General features: G+C 38.3%; 1 protein-coding gene across 1 annotated transcript; it reads right to left on the reverse strand.

The window, feature by feature from the left end:
* Positions 1-818: 818 nt before the first annotated feature.
* LOC139709306 (platelet-activating factor acetylhydrolase-like) lies at positions 819-15441 on the reverse strand. Its single transcript, XM_071621256.1, has 10 exons — positions 15364-15441; positions 12607-12718; positions 12129-12283; positions 10997-11162; positions 9728-9872; positions 7220-7333; positions 6004-6095; positions 4953-5132; positions 3922-4070; positions 819-1529 (listed from the first exon to the last, which is right to left on the reverse strand). Exons 2-10 carry the CDS (start codon positions 12708-12710, stop codon positions 1264-1266), a joined length of 1371 nt encoding a protein of 456 aa, XP_071477357.1. The 5' UTR covers positions 12711-12718; positions 15364-15441; the 3' UTR covers positions 819-1263.
* Between the last annotated feature and the right edge of the window lie 4453 nt (positions 15442-19894).

The raw sequence follows: 19894 nt of genomic DNA on the forward strand, positions 1-19894 counted from the left end.
ACACAGTACAAAGACTGTGGAGTTAGCACCATTCTTGTTTTGGTTAGAAAATATCAAAAGCAGTCTAGTACCGTCCTACTTTGGCATAAGGAAGCAAGTCAATAAAAAAAGTACTTCTAAATCTTATAAATCGGTGGAATGTATTCCGTACTTAATTCCGGCATCACAGCACTGTTATTACCCAAGTGCTTGGAGATCTCTAACCTAAGCGGGTGGCCTGTGCTCAAAATGAGACATTAAAATAGAAAAGGGCAGGTAAAAACTAGTATCACCACTGATATCTCAGCTTCGGATGATATGCCTGTCAATTCTTGTCATCAAAGTAGAGCATTGTAGACATGAGGTATTTTCTTGAAAGAAGGCTGCTTTCTGGAGGAAAAAATAAATAAAAAAAATCAACCTGTCGATTGATATCCCTTCAAACTTTCACAATTGTAAAAGCAGTTACACAGTATGATTCATAACTTTATAAGGCAGTCCACAGACAGGGAAGCTACACCTTTCAATTTCATGGCATCTAGAAAGAAACTATGAAAATTCTGGAACTTTTTCTTTTGTTCAACTAGTTTTCCTACAAGTCTTGAAATTGAAAAAAAACAAACAAACAAGAAATCAACAGCATGTATAGAATCAAGATGTGCCTAATTAAACAGTAAATCTGTGCAAGCATAGAAGGCCAACAGCTCTTAAAACTGTCTTAGTACAACCGCCAAATGTTATGAATTTGTATCTGTTCCACATAATGTTCCAAGGCACAATATAAAGATATCAAAGGGGTCTGACACTCGTGATAAATAGATGTATTTGTTTCACTAAAAACACTGCTCAGTACACACCTCTGTACTGAAAATCTCTTCAAAATAAAAATGGAAGATGGAAAAATAAATTACATACTCTGATACATTTGCACTTTCAATTTAAATTTCATGTCCAATCTCTATTGATATCCATTCCTTCCTTTTCATTGCACACTAATATACATTCTCTTTCTATTCCTCTACATCATTTGATTCACCGACCACTGTAGAAATCCCTTGTGATTGTGAATCTTTGACCTCTTCTACATTTCCTGCTTCCTGCGTGTGAGTTTCGATCCCTCCATCACTCGCTCTTCTTTTCATGAATTTTCCTCCAATAAGAGTTTTGACTTTCACTTGGAAAGTCCTCTCTACGCAGCCAGTTATTCGTCTCCTGTTCCTCTCTCTCTGCCCTTCCGGGCTCTGCTGCATTCACGCAACAGGCTGGGATGTGTCTGCATTCACTTTAGGTTGTGTCTGCAGTCACCTGGGCTGTCTCTGCATTCACCTGGGCTGTGTCTGCATTCATCTCAGCTGTGTCTGCATTCACTTTGGCTGTGTCTGCATTCACTTCAGCTGTGTCTGCATTCACCTGGGCTGTGTCTGCATTCACCTGGGCAGTGTCTGCATTCACCCTGGCCATATCTGCATCCAGTTTTATATTGGTTCCAACCATGATGTGCTCACTGATCGTCGTAAGGGGTGCATCTATATCATCACCAGCAGCAAGTCCTACATTTTATGAGAAAAGAAAGTACTCTGCTTCAAAACAACAAACAAACAAACAGAATTTGAACTAAATGCAGGCATAACCAATATATGACATGTCTTGATACAAAACATTTGGTAAAATCTTACGTAGCCATAACACCATGACCAGTCCAACATATCACATAAAACACATAACACATAAAACACATTGTTACTTTCAACAAAATTGAACACAATTTTTCTTCTCCAGAAAAAGGCTCTTCGTATATGCACACATTCAAATTTTTTGGCTCACACTGATCCCATATTTTATCGCCTAAAAACATTGAAAGCCCATGATATACATCTATACCTAACTGCCATATTTATGTATAAACACACTCGAAATTTATTACCATTTTTTCATAATACCCTAGTAACCAATGACCATATTCACTTATACCCTACCCGTCGTTCCCATGATTTTCATTTAAGTAATCCGAAGCTTTTACTTGCTCAAAAGTCAATTAGACATCAAGGTCCGGATACATGGAACACTCTTCCTGAGGAGTTGAAACAGTGTGCCTCCTTATTTTCATTTAAAGCAAACTTAAAGAAGTACATTTTATTACAGTATACAGTTGAACCTCTCGTATCCGGACAAGTCGGGACCAGGGCTCATCCGGATAAGGGATTTGGCCGGATATGGGAGACTCAATGCTTTATACATGTACATACACATACACATGTACTGATGTAGCCCATTGTAGTACCACATGTAGTAATGTGTATACTGCAACCTTTTCATTGTTACACTCAGAAACAGACCCCAAAATAGAGGTTTGTGTTTGCAAGAATGAAATCATTTTCTTTTATAAATTCTTGGGATGATTTACCTAAATGATTATTAAGAAATGTATCAAGTATATGTAATTCATGTGTGTTTGTGTAGGAGTTCTCATGGGAGTTGGGAATCCCCCTTTCCTCCCGTAATTATAGTATTAAAAAAAATCACGGCGAGATTGCGTCCGTATAATAGAGGTTCAACTGTACTTCAAATACGAACTAAAAACAAACAAATTATACAACTAATATTGGTCTCCCGATAGCAAACAACGCATATCGTCCCATCTTTCAGTAAACCAATTTTATTATTCTAAATTCCAGCCTATCTGCCATTGTGCACCTTCAAGCACCTGCACACACATTCACCACCACCACCATCACACACTAGAGTTTATTTTCCCCTGCTACCTTCGCAGCAGAATTTATATTGTTACGAATCTAGTACGTCCTTATTTTTTCCTTGGGCCGGCCATCTTTTCAAGCAATGCTTATAATGGCGGCCCTCTGCATAATTGTTTCTTAACTATAAATGTTATTCTTATCACTGCTACATAGACATGCATATTGTATATTATATTTCTTTCATATCGTTGTTTATGCAAGTCAAAAGACTGTGTTAAACTTATTTTATATATTTCCTACATGTTCATGATTATGTACTTATATGTATCGTGGTTTATACAAGTCAAACGACTCTGCGTTAAATTTACTTTGTATATTTCCTGCATCTTCATGATTATGTAACTTATGTATATTGATTTGCAGAAAATAAAGTATCTATCAAACAAACAAATTTATTATGTTTTCATATATAACATATACAATCATTTCATGTATAATAATCCTACAGTTAGAAATTGCACATGAACTTCAATGTAGTAATAGCATTAAAATACCTATTAGGATATATCCCATGCCACTTTGTAAACATGTACCTTATCCCAAAGTGTAAGAATTGTGTATCCATTGAAATACTCATTTTCAGTGCTGTACTTCTTCAGAGAGATGTGCCGTGCAAAACATCATGTTTGAGTTGGAAGTAAAGACGTCTGCAAATACATTCCAGTGAGGCACATCGTGATTGACTATTCTTCAGGGTTGTATTGTTCTCCATGACATTACGAAATTTGGAAAAGCCACAGTCACACAACACTTTGGGGGAGGCCATCTTGGCTTTGTATCCAAGCCCACAGTGTAATGGTGTCCAGAGACTGACTCTGGATAGGTACATGGCAACAAAGTGTGTACCATACAATACAAAGCGGAAGCCATATTTGTGTGGAGATAAACCTTTATAGAGAAGTTGGAAAGTGAGATCCAAGATAGGTGGAAGGAATGTTTTGGTGATGATATGCAGTCACGATCACAAATCCTTATATGTACTGAAAGTTGCATTTTCCTTCTTTGTTTATTTGTAAAACGTCATTTCTGAATGAGGAATGGAGATAAATGAAGAATTTACTCAACAATATGACAAGATACACACAAAAGGCCCCTGTGATCTATTTGTTATATCATAAACATGCCCTTGCACAGCATAAAGCTGAAAACTGTTGGCTCATTCACCATAAGTGCCCACAGAACTCACCAATGTAGTTTGAGAGGAAGTGGATGGCAGCCTGGTTGTTTGCTGCCATGGCAACGTGGGGGTCCAGCTCTCCCCGCATGCTGGCCACCTTGCAGAGGAACTGAGGGAGGAGGAGGCTGAAGTCTGATTGGCTCTGATGCACTGTCCCTCTGATCATTGTCCGCATTATGAAAAGAAATATCCCGCACATATGAAAACAAATGAAATATTACATGCATATAAGCCTTTGACTGTGCACTATTAAAACAAATAGCCCTAGCAAGCTTCACACTTTCGAGGTAAAACATAGTTCTCGTGCGCCTGGAGAACTGTTAAATTTCCCCAAAAAATGTACACATACTGTATGCCTAAGAAATGTGTGGAATAATGCTGTAATAACAAGATATTCATTGGGTAACAACGAAAATGCAGAACATTAGCCAAAAGGTTCGCTGGAGTCACAATGTTATAACTTACCCGATCAGGGTCAGACTAACTCGGACTCAGGGACAACTCAGCCTCGCTTTGACGAAGGGCCGAGTTGTCCCTCTGGATTGTACAGTGTTGTACTATGAAAATGCTTCACGTTCTGGCTGGTCGCAGTTAGGGGCCGAGTTAATACAATGCGCGCATAAACGAACCTCTTTGGCGTGCATAGAAGAAACTCTTTGGCGCGCATACAAAATGAACATGTGCCTATAAATAAAATATAGCGATCACGAACGATCACGAGTTAAATTTTCTGAAATAAGGCCGAGTTGTCTTCGAGTCCGAGTTAGCCTAAATCGTCCCTGGAATAGAACTTGGTATCTGGTATAACGACTTTTATTATTCTTCACTTTTTATCTCAATATACTCCAAAACACTACTCATCATCCTGGCAAATTGCATCAGCAGGGTACGTTTCTCGGTAGACCTTTACGTTATATATTGCAAGCAAATATGAAATGGTGCAAGTTGGGTTCTCAAACCATTTCAGAACTACATTTTACCTTTAATCGTCCATTATTCGCATCATGTCTAATGCAAAAGAAAAGCACAGGTTTTCTCACCTAATAGTTACCATCTGCCGAGGACCCGATGTGGCCTCCGCGTCAGGGAGCAACGTCATAATTGCGGCAATGTTCTTCTTCCACTGGAACTTCTCTGTGTTGACGAAGAGGACAGGCTGGGTGAGGGTCAGGTGGCTGTCGTCCAGCGGGTACATCCACGCATCAAAGCACACACCACACCTTGGGTGGACAAGATGAGACAAGATGAGATAAGAGAAAACATTGGACAATCACAGCACTGTGCATGCCAAGTTAAAATCCCCATTCCATTGACCATCGGAGGCTCATCTGATCCCCAAAATGCAAAATTTTCGGCATTTTGATGAGTTCCAATGAAATTTGATCTGACAAGCTCCAGAGATTCACACCACAGCTCATCAAGGGTGATACCAATGCCAGAAGACCCCTAAAACCTGAACTCAAGTTAATCTGTCTAATAACTGTTTAATCATCGGACACTCAACAGACTTATATATGATGCTGGCTGGACACACCAGACAGCCACACAACACAAGTCTGACACACATCCAACTAGCTCAACTCTCATTAGACTGACTGGACACGTATCTGGCACTCAGTGTCTGATGGCAAACTAAGCTCTGAACTTAGTTCCTTTATTGGATGATTTCGCCAAATCAGATCACGCCCAACATGTCTGACATTGGCCTAACAGTCAACCAACACAAGTCAGATTCATCAGACTGCGATCCGATACACTTGGATGGATGGCCGGACACAAAACTCTTTGCTTCCGACCAGTGACTGATGAGAAAAAAATCTCTGTGGAACGGAGGCATTACGTTATTTTCGTCCTTTGAAGACTTTGGAAGAGGGCAACCTTACGAAAAAACAACAACAACAAAACATCAAAGTTGGGTCGCACATCCACTATGCATAATTACCAGTGCGATTGCGTATACATTCTTACATACAAAAATACATGCATTGTTTAATACAATACATTATATACACAGACAAAGAGACCAATATGTGTACATAAATTATACACATCAACACAAAATCAGTTTAATTTTTTCAAACTCAAACTCACTTGAAACGTCTATCCCGACTGAGGCAAGCGAGGGTGGTAGCCCCACCAAATGAATGCCCACAGACAGCCATATCTTCCATGTCAAGGTGGTCCTACAAGGTCAAGAAATTGTACACAGCGTATCAAAAAAAGATAATCCAACTTTGGAGGGCTATCATTTCTTCTGATCTTTTATGGTCCATAACCTTTAACATTACCACCATTGTTGATAACTTGGTCACTACCACAAAGGCTAACCCATCATCTATTTTCTCTCTTCATATTCAAGACATGATTTCTCGCTGCGAGCTTCGTGTTGAATATGAACAGAGAAAAATGGACTGTGGGGGTGACCACGTTATCGGACAGGTGGCCCATGTTAAAGGTTATGGACCATAAAATGTTAGAAGAAACCCTAAATACAAGCCTACATTCGTACAGGCTGGCCTGTTTATGTGATCCCTTTCATTGACAGATCTCATCCATTCATTGAGACATTCATTGTTCCTTCATGTAACACTCAAACTTAGAAAAAGTGCAGTTTGTCATTGTTGCCTTTAAAGTTCATGTGCTCAGTCATGCATGACAATTGTCAACATAATTCATGTATCAATGAAAAGGGGAAGTGTACTTCTTTCTTCACAATCAGAATTGCACTCTCCATAGCTGACAATTATAAAATGGTAGCCCTCTAAAGTTGGATTGTCTTTTTTTATACACTCTGTATATACAGGTGTGAAAAAAAAAATTCATGACAATCAAAATCTTTTCCTAAACAAATTTTTCTTTATTATGCACGTATAAACTATAAGATACAGTGCTCTGTATCTCTTCCACTCTTTCTCTCTCTGCTTCAGTACAGGTTCAAGTTTACACAGACCTCGTCAGAATCTTCCTATTAAATAAATTTTTGTATCACTGGAAAAGGTATAGTTTATAATCACTAAACACACTGATGTATCAAAGAATTCCTCTGTAGTGATATCCTCCAAATTGGCAGAAAAATGTTGGGACGTAGATATTATGTTCATAATCTAATCTTTTTCTACAAAACCTGCACCAAAGAAATTTGGAACTCTGCTGTGGTGCTTTTCATTTCACAGTCAGCGATAGGGTAACTGATGTTCAGACATACATTATGTACGTACAATATTTGTGTTCCTGAACTAACAAATCTATCAAAACTTATATGGAGTAACTTGAGATTACAAAGTCGCAAGAGTGACAGGTAAGTTACCTGAAATTGAGCCAGGTCAAAGTCTGGGTCAAGATCATTTTCAAGCGCTGAGCCATCATTCAAGTCTTGGAGGTAGTCTAGCACTGCTATACATTCATCTTTTCTCTGGTTAACCTGAATGGGAAAAATCAAGGAAAAGGAATTGCTTTTTATAAATTGTGAAATTACTCATCAAAAAGACTTATCCATTCACATCTGGTTGAGAATACCTCACATAATCATACATGTTTTATCTTCAAGGAGAATGCAGTGAGGAGGAAGCATTCTCCTCAGTATGTGACATCACATTAAAAAGAAATGTAATTTTTGCAATATGACATCTCCATTCATGGCTTACACAAATAAAAGATAGGCAGAAATTCACAGCCCTACAAGTACGTACATGTAAAATACCTTCCTTCAGTCAATCACGTAGACAGTAGTACAGTGTTGGGAACTTATCTCAATGAAAAGCAATAAATGCTAATAATGATACTTAAAGTGTACAGAGAACTAAATGACTGAATCATTCGCAATGGTTTTTGCAACTACAATTGTATGATAACAATAATACAGTTGGATACAATTTCCGTATTAAATATACGGCACATACATGCATACATAATTAGTAATGTGAAACTTCAAGTACTTTGACGTTGATAAAAGTTACAATAAATTCCTAGTACTGCTAGAAGAAACAGGCAAACAGATGTACATGTAGCTAATGAATCACAGCAGCATATATTACATAGTTTTTGTTTGTGTTTTCTTTTTTTCTCTTTTTTTCTTGGGGGGGGGGGGGGTGGTCTATCTGCATGAATGCCGAAAAACCATGATACCAACATTTCTGTCCAAGGATTGAATGCCTCCTAGTTTTGTGTCATACCACAGTGACTGATGCTGACTGATGCAAAAGTTTAAAAAAATTAAAAAATAAAAAATCATCTTTCTTGCCATGATTTAGCATTTACTGGTGACCTACATGAACAGACGTCCAAGGTCAATTAACTGAGATACTTGAGTAAAATGCGATAGCAAAGTAGCTTGAGTAGTAGGATGACAAGAGTCCACCAAGTTTACTATAGGGACAAGGGGGAGAAGATCCTATATCTTCAGATGCTTTTTTTGTGTGATGATTTGGCTTAATGACTGTATGTGCAATAGTGAATGTGTGCACGTGTGCATATGCGTGATTTGTTCAGTCCAGGGTTCAACACTGAAGTGTATCAGCCTGCTTCCAACAGTACTGATAAAGTGCATTTAATCTCAAAAAACAAACACACACAGACAGTGCTCTTCTAGTGACCTTCACAGTTTCTTGTAAGACACTGATCCTACATGTATGTGATTTCAGGAGAGCTGTAGCTGGATCAAGAGACTACTGTAAAACCAGATCAATTTGCGGGATGAAACTTTCGCAAATTGGAGCCAACAGCCTTTTTCGTGGCATGATATTTTTGAGAATTGCCACTGGCATTCAATGCATACAACTGACAAAAAGAACTTTCATGTGCACATTTTCATTTTGAGAATCTGGGCTCTTGCAAAATTTGTGAAATTAAACTGCCCACAGAAATTTCTGGTTTTACTGTACAGCAGTCCTCTTTGCTTTGCTCATCAGTATGGTAGTACAGGGGGGCATTTCATGAAGTGCTTTGGTCAGATATTTTTCTGACAATCTGTTACAAGCTACTGAAATCCTTGCATCTGATTGGCTGAGAGCAAATTTGTCCGACAACTTTGTCTGCAAAAATGCTTCATGAAAGGTTAGTCCTTTTCTCCTTCTCTCATTTCATGAACTTTACTTCCTCATCCTGTAAATTGACATAACCCATTGACTTGGGTCCAGTTAAAATACACTGTATAGTTATTATACATTTTTGCAACCACAGTATTACAGAAAAGCAAAATGAATAAACACCACCAAAAAATAATACTGCAAAAGTGGAAATTTTAGCATCAATAATTTTTCGTGTTTGGCGGGGTGAGATGAATTTTTTTGCATGTTTACAATTCACAGACGATCACATCAATTGGCTAAGCACTTCAGACAGCTCACCATTTCCATGGCGGCTAAGGGGTTTGGCAACACAACAGTGAAAGAAAACTGGTCCACACTGTGACAGCAAATTCACTCATGCTGCAGGACTATTGAACACGAAGGAAACTACAAAGAGCATAGCAGTTGTACTCCTAAAATATACCTAACTTGAATTCAAAAGATGTAAAATAAGATTACATATAACAAGCAAACAAATGGCACACTTTTGTATTTGTGTTTATAGTTTCATGTCGTGCAAATGAGCTGAAACTGCACCCTGCGTAAAGTTTCATTTTCATAGTGCTGGTATAGTAAGTTAAAAGCAGAATTGAAATATGCACGCATATGATGTATCAACTTTTTTATGACATCAAAAAAGATCATGATATTGCTGTTCAGGATTGATGTACTGAGAGTGATGACATATAGTGTAACCTGCCATTCAGCTTGCAAGCACACACAAACACACAGTTAAACTAAACACTAACCTGTCTTGTACGTAGTTCCTGGTCCTCATACGGGGCTCTATGATACTCAACCCATTGCTGACCTATATGGTTGGTGTCTTTGCCTTTATCAGGTGAGTTACTGTTGTTATCATTGATGATAAATGAGCAACATGCTGACTTGTCCCTGCAATGAAAGAGCAAAAAAATAAATATAAGGATATATACAGTGCACTTCCGTTACAACGAACACGGTTACAACGAAATTTCGTTATAACGAAGTAAAATTTCTGGTCCCAAAATTATCACCATTAAAGTCTATGGTACGAAATTCGCTTATAACGAACACGGTTATAGCGAAATTTCCGTTATAACGAAGTCTTTTACGAGCGCCACAGACAAAGAAAAACAAGAGAAATGTGCTCCGTTATAACGAAATGCTAATTGCTTTCGAAAATATGTAGCGGAACAAGCATTGACAGCGTCTCTGCATGGGCGAATGCTTCACATCACAACGCGTTCGCTCCTTGTGTCACGCACAGTTTCTGTTCGAAGGGAGCGATTAATATTGTAATACAATAATCCCAAGGCACATTTCACATAGCTTTCCAGTGTATGTTGAGGATTCAGCAAACAGAATATGATATATATATGCATGGTTTCCTTGTTTTTGTTGTATATTGTATTGTTCGGTTATAACGAAATTTCGTTATAACGAAAGAAAACTGTCGGTCCCAAGCATTTCGTTATAACGGGAGTGCACTGTATTTTAAATAGACTTTTCTCAGAAGGCATGAAAGCAGAAACCATAAAACAGGAACACACACGTGGTTCAGGGTAGCAAACTGTTTTGAAATGCTAATTTTGACAACTTTTTTCCCCAAATTATGAAATTCTGTATTGAAGTAAAAAACAACAACAATAGTTCCACATACTCAGATTTATATGGTAGTACACAAAACTAGCCAGCCTCTCACTTCCATGTTTTGTTTTGTTTTTTATTTCTAACATGGCTTGAATTGACTGGTAGGTGATGTCGATACTTTGAGAAGGAAAAGCAGGAATTCATGCAGTGATACAACAGTTTCCTTCATAATGACAATTCACAAACAGGGTCTGCTGAATACTTACAGCAGCAAATTGACGTGAAAATGGTCAGTTTCACACAATTTCAGGCAAAACAGGTGAATGATATCACCCCTTGTACTTGCCCCAAAGAGACTGACCAATAGTCAGCATAACAATATGAAGCCTGCGTTGATGTGACAAACAAGAAGAAACAGAAGGGGGAATGTAAGGGCAAAGTGATACCTGTGCTCAACAGCAGCCACCACACAGCCCATGGAGGCAAGGTCAATACATATACTGGTGTATGTGGTCCGGCATCCCCCCAGGCCGTGGGAGTAGACGATGACTGGGTATTTACTTCGGCTGGAAGACAGCTGACCGTGCCACATCACTGGCAGGGTGAACTTGGCTGCAAAGATTGAGATATTGGTGCATCTATAGGAGTTTGTACAAGGGAGCAGAACTCATTCACATTGACTAATAATTTATCTGCAGCGAATATAACTCAGGTCTGCCAACATTCCCACATTCAAATCAGGGAGATTCCACACAGCAATCAGGGAGAAATCTGCTTGTTACATGCATTTCAATGGGCGGAAATAATTTCCAAATCAGGGAGATTTTAATAATCTCTCATTAAAACATGAACAGATTTTGACATTTTCAGGGAGACTCCTCCAGAATAAGGGAGACTTGGCAGCACTGATAACTTCCTGTCAGACCAAGTAATATGTCAGGACACTCTTGATGTGCAACATTCTGAATTTTTGAGTTTTCGCTAGCTACAGCAGAGGGGATCTTTCTTCTAAAAAAAAAAAAAAAAAAAAGCCACATTTGAATCACCTCTAACAAATCTCTGTGATCTGCCAATTGGTACTGATATCCTTGGTATTAGTCCTTCCAACATTTCTTTTCACTGCGCAACTCATCTTGTCTTCTTTCATTTTCCTTTAAACTGTCACTGTCTAACATTTTAGTTTTGTGTTGTTTCTTGCATTATTTCTCCCTTTCATTCTTCCTTTTTTGTCATCATTTCTTACTTTCTTCCTCTCTTCTTATAATTTTTTTTTTCTCCACATTTCTTCATACAATGTATGATTGATTCTTTATCATTTCATCTTTTTGCCACTACAACTCTGCTCCTTTATTTTTCTTGCTAATGAAAAAAAGAAACGAGGAATTTCTGGCTGCTCTGAAATTCAAAATTGTTTAGGGCTGATAATAGACTCCTAACAGCACAACATACAACATGTAATTAATTCAAAAATGTTTGAATCTAAATAGAATTAGTCAAATGTATAATTCAGCTGCATATTATAATAAACATGAGCTGGTGAATATCTAGACACACATACACTTGAAAAAGAGGACTTACACAGGAGAAATTTCAATGTCACTGCTACAATCTTCTTTCCCATCACACTCCCATAGCCTTTGGCATATTGGTTGCTTGGTAACCAGCTCGGTCTATTCTGCTGTGGAGGGCCATCAGCCAGCTTTTCAGTAGGATAGTATAACCGGAAGAATACCCTGTGAATGGAGGAGAGGCAGGAGTGTAGTATAAAGTTTTTGTAACAGGGATACACAAAACATGCTTTGCTTAATTTCAAACACAATCTGATTCTCAGTGATATTGTTGCACATAGAGAAAACTCCTTCAGCAAAACCTGAATATTTGGGCTGATGTTTTCATCGAGACAAACTTCTTTCTTGTGGTTCTTTTTTCAAACTGATCCTCAGCACAATGGAAGTTATACTCCTTTTAGCTGTCTGCTACAGCAAGAACACGCCCATCAAGAAGAGTGACGAGGAGCTATTAAATTACAGTACAGTAATTGCATTATCATTTTTACCCTGATGTCGACAGCCCAGCCATCACATCCGCACAGCCGACTCCATAAGGCCCAGGTCCTTCTGGGATACCACGAGGGGTTTTGTTCTTGGCTGAGTTTGGCATGTTTGAACCTGGAAAGCAGTGATAGGCACAAATAGAATGGTCATAGTATTGTAAATAAAAGAGGTGCAGAGTTAAATTGCTCCAGGGATACAGATACTATTCAACATCATGGTGGCTGAACAATCTTAGTGATCACACACATTGAACAAAGTTTACTAGAGTAATCAACCCTGTTTGCAGCGGGGTGCCTATTTGTGGCCGAGGCAGTTTCATTCATCAATAAAACACTAATGAACATTATGTGTGCTTAGTCCCACTTTCAAACACAAGCAGGACTAAACTCGCAAGTGTTCCGGGAAGTGAAGTCTGATGGGCATTTTCATCATCATGAAACGGCCCCTGCCACAAATAAGCATGCTGTACAAGGTTTGTCGCAAACAGTGTTGATAGAGCTCTGTAATTCTAAATGTACACACTTTGATATGCACATGTTCACATTGAGGTGGTCTCTCAGTATGTTTCAAGACAAGTGGTAGCATGTGTTGCGTTTGATGAGAGTCCCTCAATCAGTTATATTTTTGTTATTGATTTCAAAATTTAAAAAAAAAACAGTGAGAATGGAGAGCCATGTAAGGAAATGAAATTGTCTAGAACAAGGTATGAGAAATGAGGTTATATTTTCTTCCTTTCATGAGGAATGTGGTGGTGTGAGATGTAAATTGCACATTGATGTGGCTCTATCCAGCCTCTCTCTAGCGTCTAGCGTCTAGTAACACATGTGTGTGGCTGTAGTTTATGCACTGCCTATAAATCGAATAAAGGACAGATCTATCTAAAGTACAATTTATTTCTAATTGTTAATTTCTGATGGCACTGGATCTGGAATGAGTAATGGTTGGGTGTCTAATGTTTTTCTATCAATAGATACTTAAAGGACAAGTTCACCTTCATAGACATGTGGGTTGAGTGAGTGCAGCAATATTAGTAGAACACATCAGTGAGAGTTTGAGCAAAATCGGACTATCCATTAAAAAGTTATGAATTTTTGAAGTTTCTGCTCAGTCACTGCTGGATGAAAAGACTACTTGTGATGTCACATGACTACGATATAAAGAAAGAATAAAGAAAATTCAACATATTTCCATTTTTCTCGCACAACAAAAGAACACTCGACTTCTCTCTTTCAGAAGGCAGGGGGAATAATATTACCCTTAACATACGTCAGTAGCAAGTCAAAGAAATGTGCACTTTATTCAAAAAGTAAAGTTTTGTGAAATTCTCTTTTTATTTTCCTTATATAGTTGTACACATTAACATCATACACTGTAGTAGTCTTCTCTTCCAGCAGTGACTGCGCAGATATTTAAAATATTCGTAACTTTTGAACGGATTGTCCAATTTTCCTCAAACTTTCACTAATGTGTTCTAGACTTCTACTAATATTGCTCCATTCTCTCATTCCTTCTGTACATGTATATGAAGGTGGACTTGTCTTTAAAATATCTTTTACAATTTGCCTGAAATTTTACTCACAAGTCACATGTATAGAAACTACTCTGAATTCAAAAGTACACATATATAGTGAAAATGTGATGTGCGGTAAACGCTCCAAATCAAGATACATGTAACTGCGTGGGTTGTTATTTTGATGCACTCAGTTGTGCTGTACTTTGAAACCAACACACACACCTTGCCATAGAACCACTCACAATTGAAAGATTGATTCAAATGACCACCAATCGATCGATGAACAGGCCCAGACCTACTAGCGTTGATGGAATTAAGTAAAGTAAAGTAACACCCCTACCATCTATTGACAATACATGTGAAACACATGAAGTGCTTTTCCAATGTGCCATTAATAGGCCCTATAATCTACAGAAGACTACGGTATGACATTGTTTTGCTGCTGATCTTGTTTATCAGTTTCTCCAGTAATATTTTGACATCATCATTGTTATTGATCATCAAATCCCCAGTAAAAAAAAAAAAAACATGCAAAACCACTGGCTACTGCACATGCACGTACGTAGTCTCATGCCCAGCCATGGTCGACATGGATGCATTTGAATGTTTGTCCTGTAAAATTTTACACGTACTGTAAGTGCAGCTGTTGCAAGTGTAGGCCTACACACAATGCAACAAATAGAATCTAGAGGGGGTCGGTTTCAATTGACAGTGTCGAGGTGTTGGACACCTTCTACCGAGTCTACCTGTATTCAATCTAAATCTAATAATTAAATTTATAAGATTTAAATTAAGTAGACTAGTCTAGTAAGAACCTTGAACCCAAGTTCAGCAGCTCCTTAGCTTAGTAGACCTTGCTTGGTTGGAACTGTAGTCTGTCCCGGGAAGACAGGTTTGCAACTGGTATTGTTGTTGACACATTTCTCTACATAAAGTATTGAACTCTCCCTAGATTACGTTAGACTTATCATCAACCTCGTCACATCTGAAATCAGAACAAGACAAACAACACATTTATAAACGTATGGGACCACGCTAATCTCGCTGTCGACGGAGGAAGAGTCGTAGGCCTGGTAACCGGTAAGCGCAGGCAGCGAAAACATGGTCATATACCCATGCCATGGCCATACTTTCAGCTCAGAGCTGGTTCGTTGGGCGTTCCAAACAGACAACATGCCCGACCGAGATAAATGCAATTAAAAACCAAGCCTTTAGATTGGCTTTACTTCAAAAATAAGTATTTTACCTTTTCCTTTATTGACCGGCTTCTCACCAATTTCTTAGAACACGTCAGTTGGTTTTCAGACGATCTCATTCATCGATCGGCAGCCGGTCCTTCGTGCAGTGGTGATGGTTCACTGCACTATAACGGCTGTACCATTGATACGATCTTTCGTCGTTCAGAACAGCTGATGGACCTTTTTGACTTCCGGGGTACGTACCTGCCTATTTTTGGCACGATTGCGTACACTTCCCACCCCATGACGTACTCAGTACATGTATTCGTTAACTTGTTATCGTCTGCTACGTTGCCTGTAGGCCTATAGCTAGGAGCTAGGTCATTTGAACCCATATCTGTAAGGCCTATCTGCCTGAAGATAGCGAAATCCGATGACAATATGGACAAATAAAGATTTTGACGACCATGCATGATGAGATGGTTAGTCTACTTCCTATAACCATCGATAATAAACCACATGAGATAGATAGTGAATACTGTACAAGGTATTGGGTCTCTTTCAGTGTGTTTCTATTGCTGCAAACTTAATTCCCACTCAAAGTCAAGATGTACCTTTTTCAGCATTCGCCATAAACTGCTTTGACTTAATGTGCAAATGTCCGCACAATTAAAAAAAAACAATGTAATCCCATCCCCACATCCCCAAAAAGGAAAAAATCAAAGAAATATCTGTTTTTATGCACACATCCTGATCGTATATCCACTCACACACACGCCCCTCACACATGCACATACCCACACACACATATAATTATGTACACATGCACAAACACAGATGTAGGGCCTATATAGACCAGGGGCCACAAAACCAGTGGGCCTGGGGGCTGCAAACATTCTGTAGCTCCTGTACAGAGAGAGAGATAGATAGATAGATAGATAGATAGATAGATAGATAGATAGATAGATAGATAGATAGATAGATAGATAGATAGATAGATAGATAGATAGATAAATAAATAGATAGAGATGGAGGGATGGAGGGATGGATAGATAGATAGATAGATAGATAGATAGATAGATAGATAGATAGATAGATATAGATAGATAAATAGATAGAGATGGATTGATGGAGGGATGGATAGATAGATAGATATAGATAGATAGATAGATAGATAGATAGATAGATAGATAGATAGATAGGATAGATAGATAGATAGATAGATAGATAGATAGAGATAGATAGATAGATAGATAGATAGATATAGATAGATAGAGATGGATGGATGGATGGATGGATAGATAGATAGATAGACAGACAGATAGATATTGAGAAAGAGAGAGAGATTTACAGAAGAATATAAAGTCTTTCTCTCTCCAAAAAAGATAAGAAAATAAATAACACAAAATCATATATGTCCATTTTATCCAGTGAGTTCTTTAGTATCTGGAAGAGGCATACCACAAATATAAACACAAGAGGCTCTTTCAAAATGTCTGAAATTTATGTACATTGTATTTCAATTACTATATACAAAGCTCACTCAAATTACTGCTCCAATTTAAACTAAATGGGGCACAGACATAATACCAACAAATATCTTACAAGGCGCTTTTCCGCAATCATGTTCTACTTCTTCTTTTCAGTCGGGTTCAGCTCATGTTTTAAATGAGCAATACCACCATGTCATAAGAGGACAACACAGTAGATAGAATCAAGTGTGTCTTCTTGGTTTCGTGCATACCAAGCCCAACATAAATGGCATAAGAATGACGCCTCTATTGGATCACTTCACAAATCGGTCTGTCTATCTGGGTCAAAGTACAGCACAGATTACCATGCCTTTGTTGAGTTTCGTCTTCCTCTTCTGTTTTGTTTGTTTTTGTGCCTTTTTCTACTCAGTGACTTTGGGCAAAGGAATGGTAAAAAAAAAAAAAAGATGATCAGTAATTATTCCCAGTCAATTGCTTCCATTCAGGGAGAGGTACAATATACTCTTCAAACAACATGCCTACCAAGGCATTTATGATATATTTTTCATGTGTTTGTGTCTTTCTTTCTTTGTTTATTAAATTTATTTGAATGCATGCTTGTTTTGTCCCAACATGCAACATTGCATACATGTATAAATAAGAGACTTGACTTAAACTAAGAGCATACTGTCAACAGCTGTGTATGGAAAATTCAGTATCTTGGACAAGTTTTGGAATGCTTAATATCCATATTTCACTTCAGCCTAGACAACATTACTACACAGGGACCGCTGAACATATTTTAGGATGGGGGTGCGAGGGTAAAGGGTCAATGGTACCCTATGTCATGCATTGTGTTATTTCTCATTTCCTATTTGTCTAATTTATACCCCCCTCCCCCACCCCCGTTCGGCAACCCCTGCTACTAGTGTATTACCCTGTCTTTGGTTGTTCTGATGTGCATAGGCCTACCCATAACCATGGTAATCCCATAGTGTAACTATGAACTGATGAATGACGATGCAAAAGGCATACTATGTGTTCGAACTGTGTGACTCCAAACTGAATCTTTACAAGTTGCTGGAGGTTTACCCTTCTCAAACATAATGTCCAATAATGGGATGAGTGTGTCATGGTATACTCTGCATAAGTTGACCAGCAGGGCCAACCAAAAAACATTTTACGGTGTGATACACATCAAATTTTCCATTATGCTCCCTTTCCTCTGGCTGGGTTATAACAATGGTGAGATACAATGGGCAAACATATACACCAACAATATAACCATTCTCCCAAAAGTTAGTTTCCAACGATATTCTTCAGAAGCAAAATCTGTGTATAAAGTCATTTGCAGAATAAGCACATAGGACTCAAAAAAGATGCACAGACATTTGATAAACATTGCCCATTGTTTTCCAACAGCCAATTTTGGTCGTACAGTCAAATGAGGTTATGAAACAATAGATTTTGGTAATGTCTTCTCTGATGTTTTGTGTGCATTTAGGTGGGCTACAAGATATACGATATATTTCCTTTGCATACAACAGCTGGGTAACTAAACCGTTTATGCCAGTTTAGTCAAAAGGCTAACTAAAGTTGTAAAGTCACAATGCAGCCCTCGAAATTACAAATTAATTGCTCAAGGGTTCTAAGCAAGAAAATAAATACATTTATTTAAAAATACACAGAAGGATAGCAAAGATAATGCTGACTAAGATCATTGCTAACAATGATGATGACATCATTAAAAAAATAGAGATGTTGCTATGGCAACTGGTATGCCTCTGCCGTATCACATGGTTCTCCTGATATGTCCATAGTAGGTCCTGGCTATGTGAGACAATTTCACATGACTGGTCAAAAACGGAAATAGCATGCTTTAGAAGAGTTTGGCACCACCAAAAATGTGTAGAGTGTTTACATTCCTGGAAACAGGTTTCATTTTGATGGCTAAATTGTTAAGAAAGCAAGTATTTGGAATATGAGCATTTTTCACTTGACCTTTGACCCTTGGTCTTTGACCACATGGCCTACAATCACTAATCGGTTGCATCCTATTTAATTTTTTTCATAAGAATACTTTAGACTATTCTCAAAATACGCAAAAAAAAACAAACAAACAAACAAACAAACAAACAAACAAATATTAACTCGACCGCTGATGCCATGGCCCAAATCTTTCCCTACAGAATCATTGCGAAGCATCAGTAACACGTGCATTGAGTAATCACCAAGGTATGGTACCCAAAAAAAAGGTGTAATTTCTGCATTTTAACCCTAACTAGGCCGGGCTATTTAGGTAGATGATAGAGCCGGGGGGGGGGGGGGGGGGGGGGGGGGGGGCCTCCCAGGCCCCCCCTCCGGATCTCGGCCGTTGACCGCGCGATCGCGACGAAAATTGGCACACGCATTGCCTATGATGTAATCTAAAGTACCAAGTTAATTTTTTCAAAAATTATCATTTACACTAAATTATGCTAATTTTTGCATAATGATGCATGAAATCAGACAATTTGGTATAAATCACTAAATAAAGCTCAAAACAGGAACATTTTAGGTGTAGATATTCTTTTTAGTGTCCTTAGCAAATGTACGAGATGAAAATTGCACAATCAGAAAACATTTCCGAAGTATTTTATTGTTTTTTGAATTTCTTATGTATTTCCTTGTTTTTTCGACTTTATGTTTTTCATTGTTTTTTCGATGAAATTTGTCCGTGACATTGTTCCGAACAAGAAAATGCGTTATTAATTCATTTTAATCAATAAACCTCCAAAATAATCATGCTTTTATGAAATTTGCCTGTAAACTCAGTTTGCATTGAAATTGTACACAACTTCACGTTTTTTAGCAATTTTTGGTCTGACATGCACGTGCATATTTATGTGCAACTTCGGAACCGCGCACCCGGGCATCGCAAATTTGGTGTCAAAAGATGCGGGAGACTCGAAAGAAAAAAGTCATGAAACGTTGCGGCGATAGCTTCTCGCGATAGCGATACATCGCGCGAAACGTCGAGGGGGGGCCTCAGAGGCCCCCCCCCCGGCCTAGTTAGGGTTAACATATACCTTTAACCCAAGACCCAAAAATTTCACAGAGAATCATTGTCAGGCAGTACATGCTTATG

This window comes from Diadema antillarum, unplaced genomic scaffold (assembly GCF_040938485.1).
Source record: "Diadema antillarum isolate AM-2024a unplaced genomic scaffold, OU_Dant_1.0 seq00001425_RagTag, whole genome shotgun sequence".
Lineage (NCBI taxonomy): Eukaryota > Metazoa > Echinodermata > Echinoidea > Diadematoida > Diadematidae > Diadema > Diadema antillarum.

Coding starts and splice junctions, on each gene's coding strand:
- LOC139709306 (XM_071621256.1), bottom strand. CDS start 12,710: ATGCCAAACTCAGCCAAGAACAAAACCCCTCGTGGTATCCCAGAAGGA. Junction 12,284..12,606: donor GCTGGGCTGTCGACATCAGG/GTAAAAATGATA, acceptor CTCCATTCACAG/GGTATTCTTCCGGTTATACT. Junction 9,873..10,996: donor GTGGCTGCTGTTGAGCACAG/GTATCACTTTGC, acceptor CTTTCATTGCAG/GGACAAGTCAGCATGTTGCT.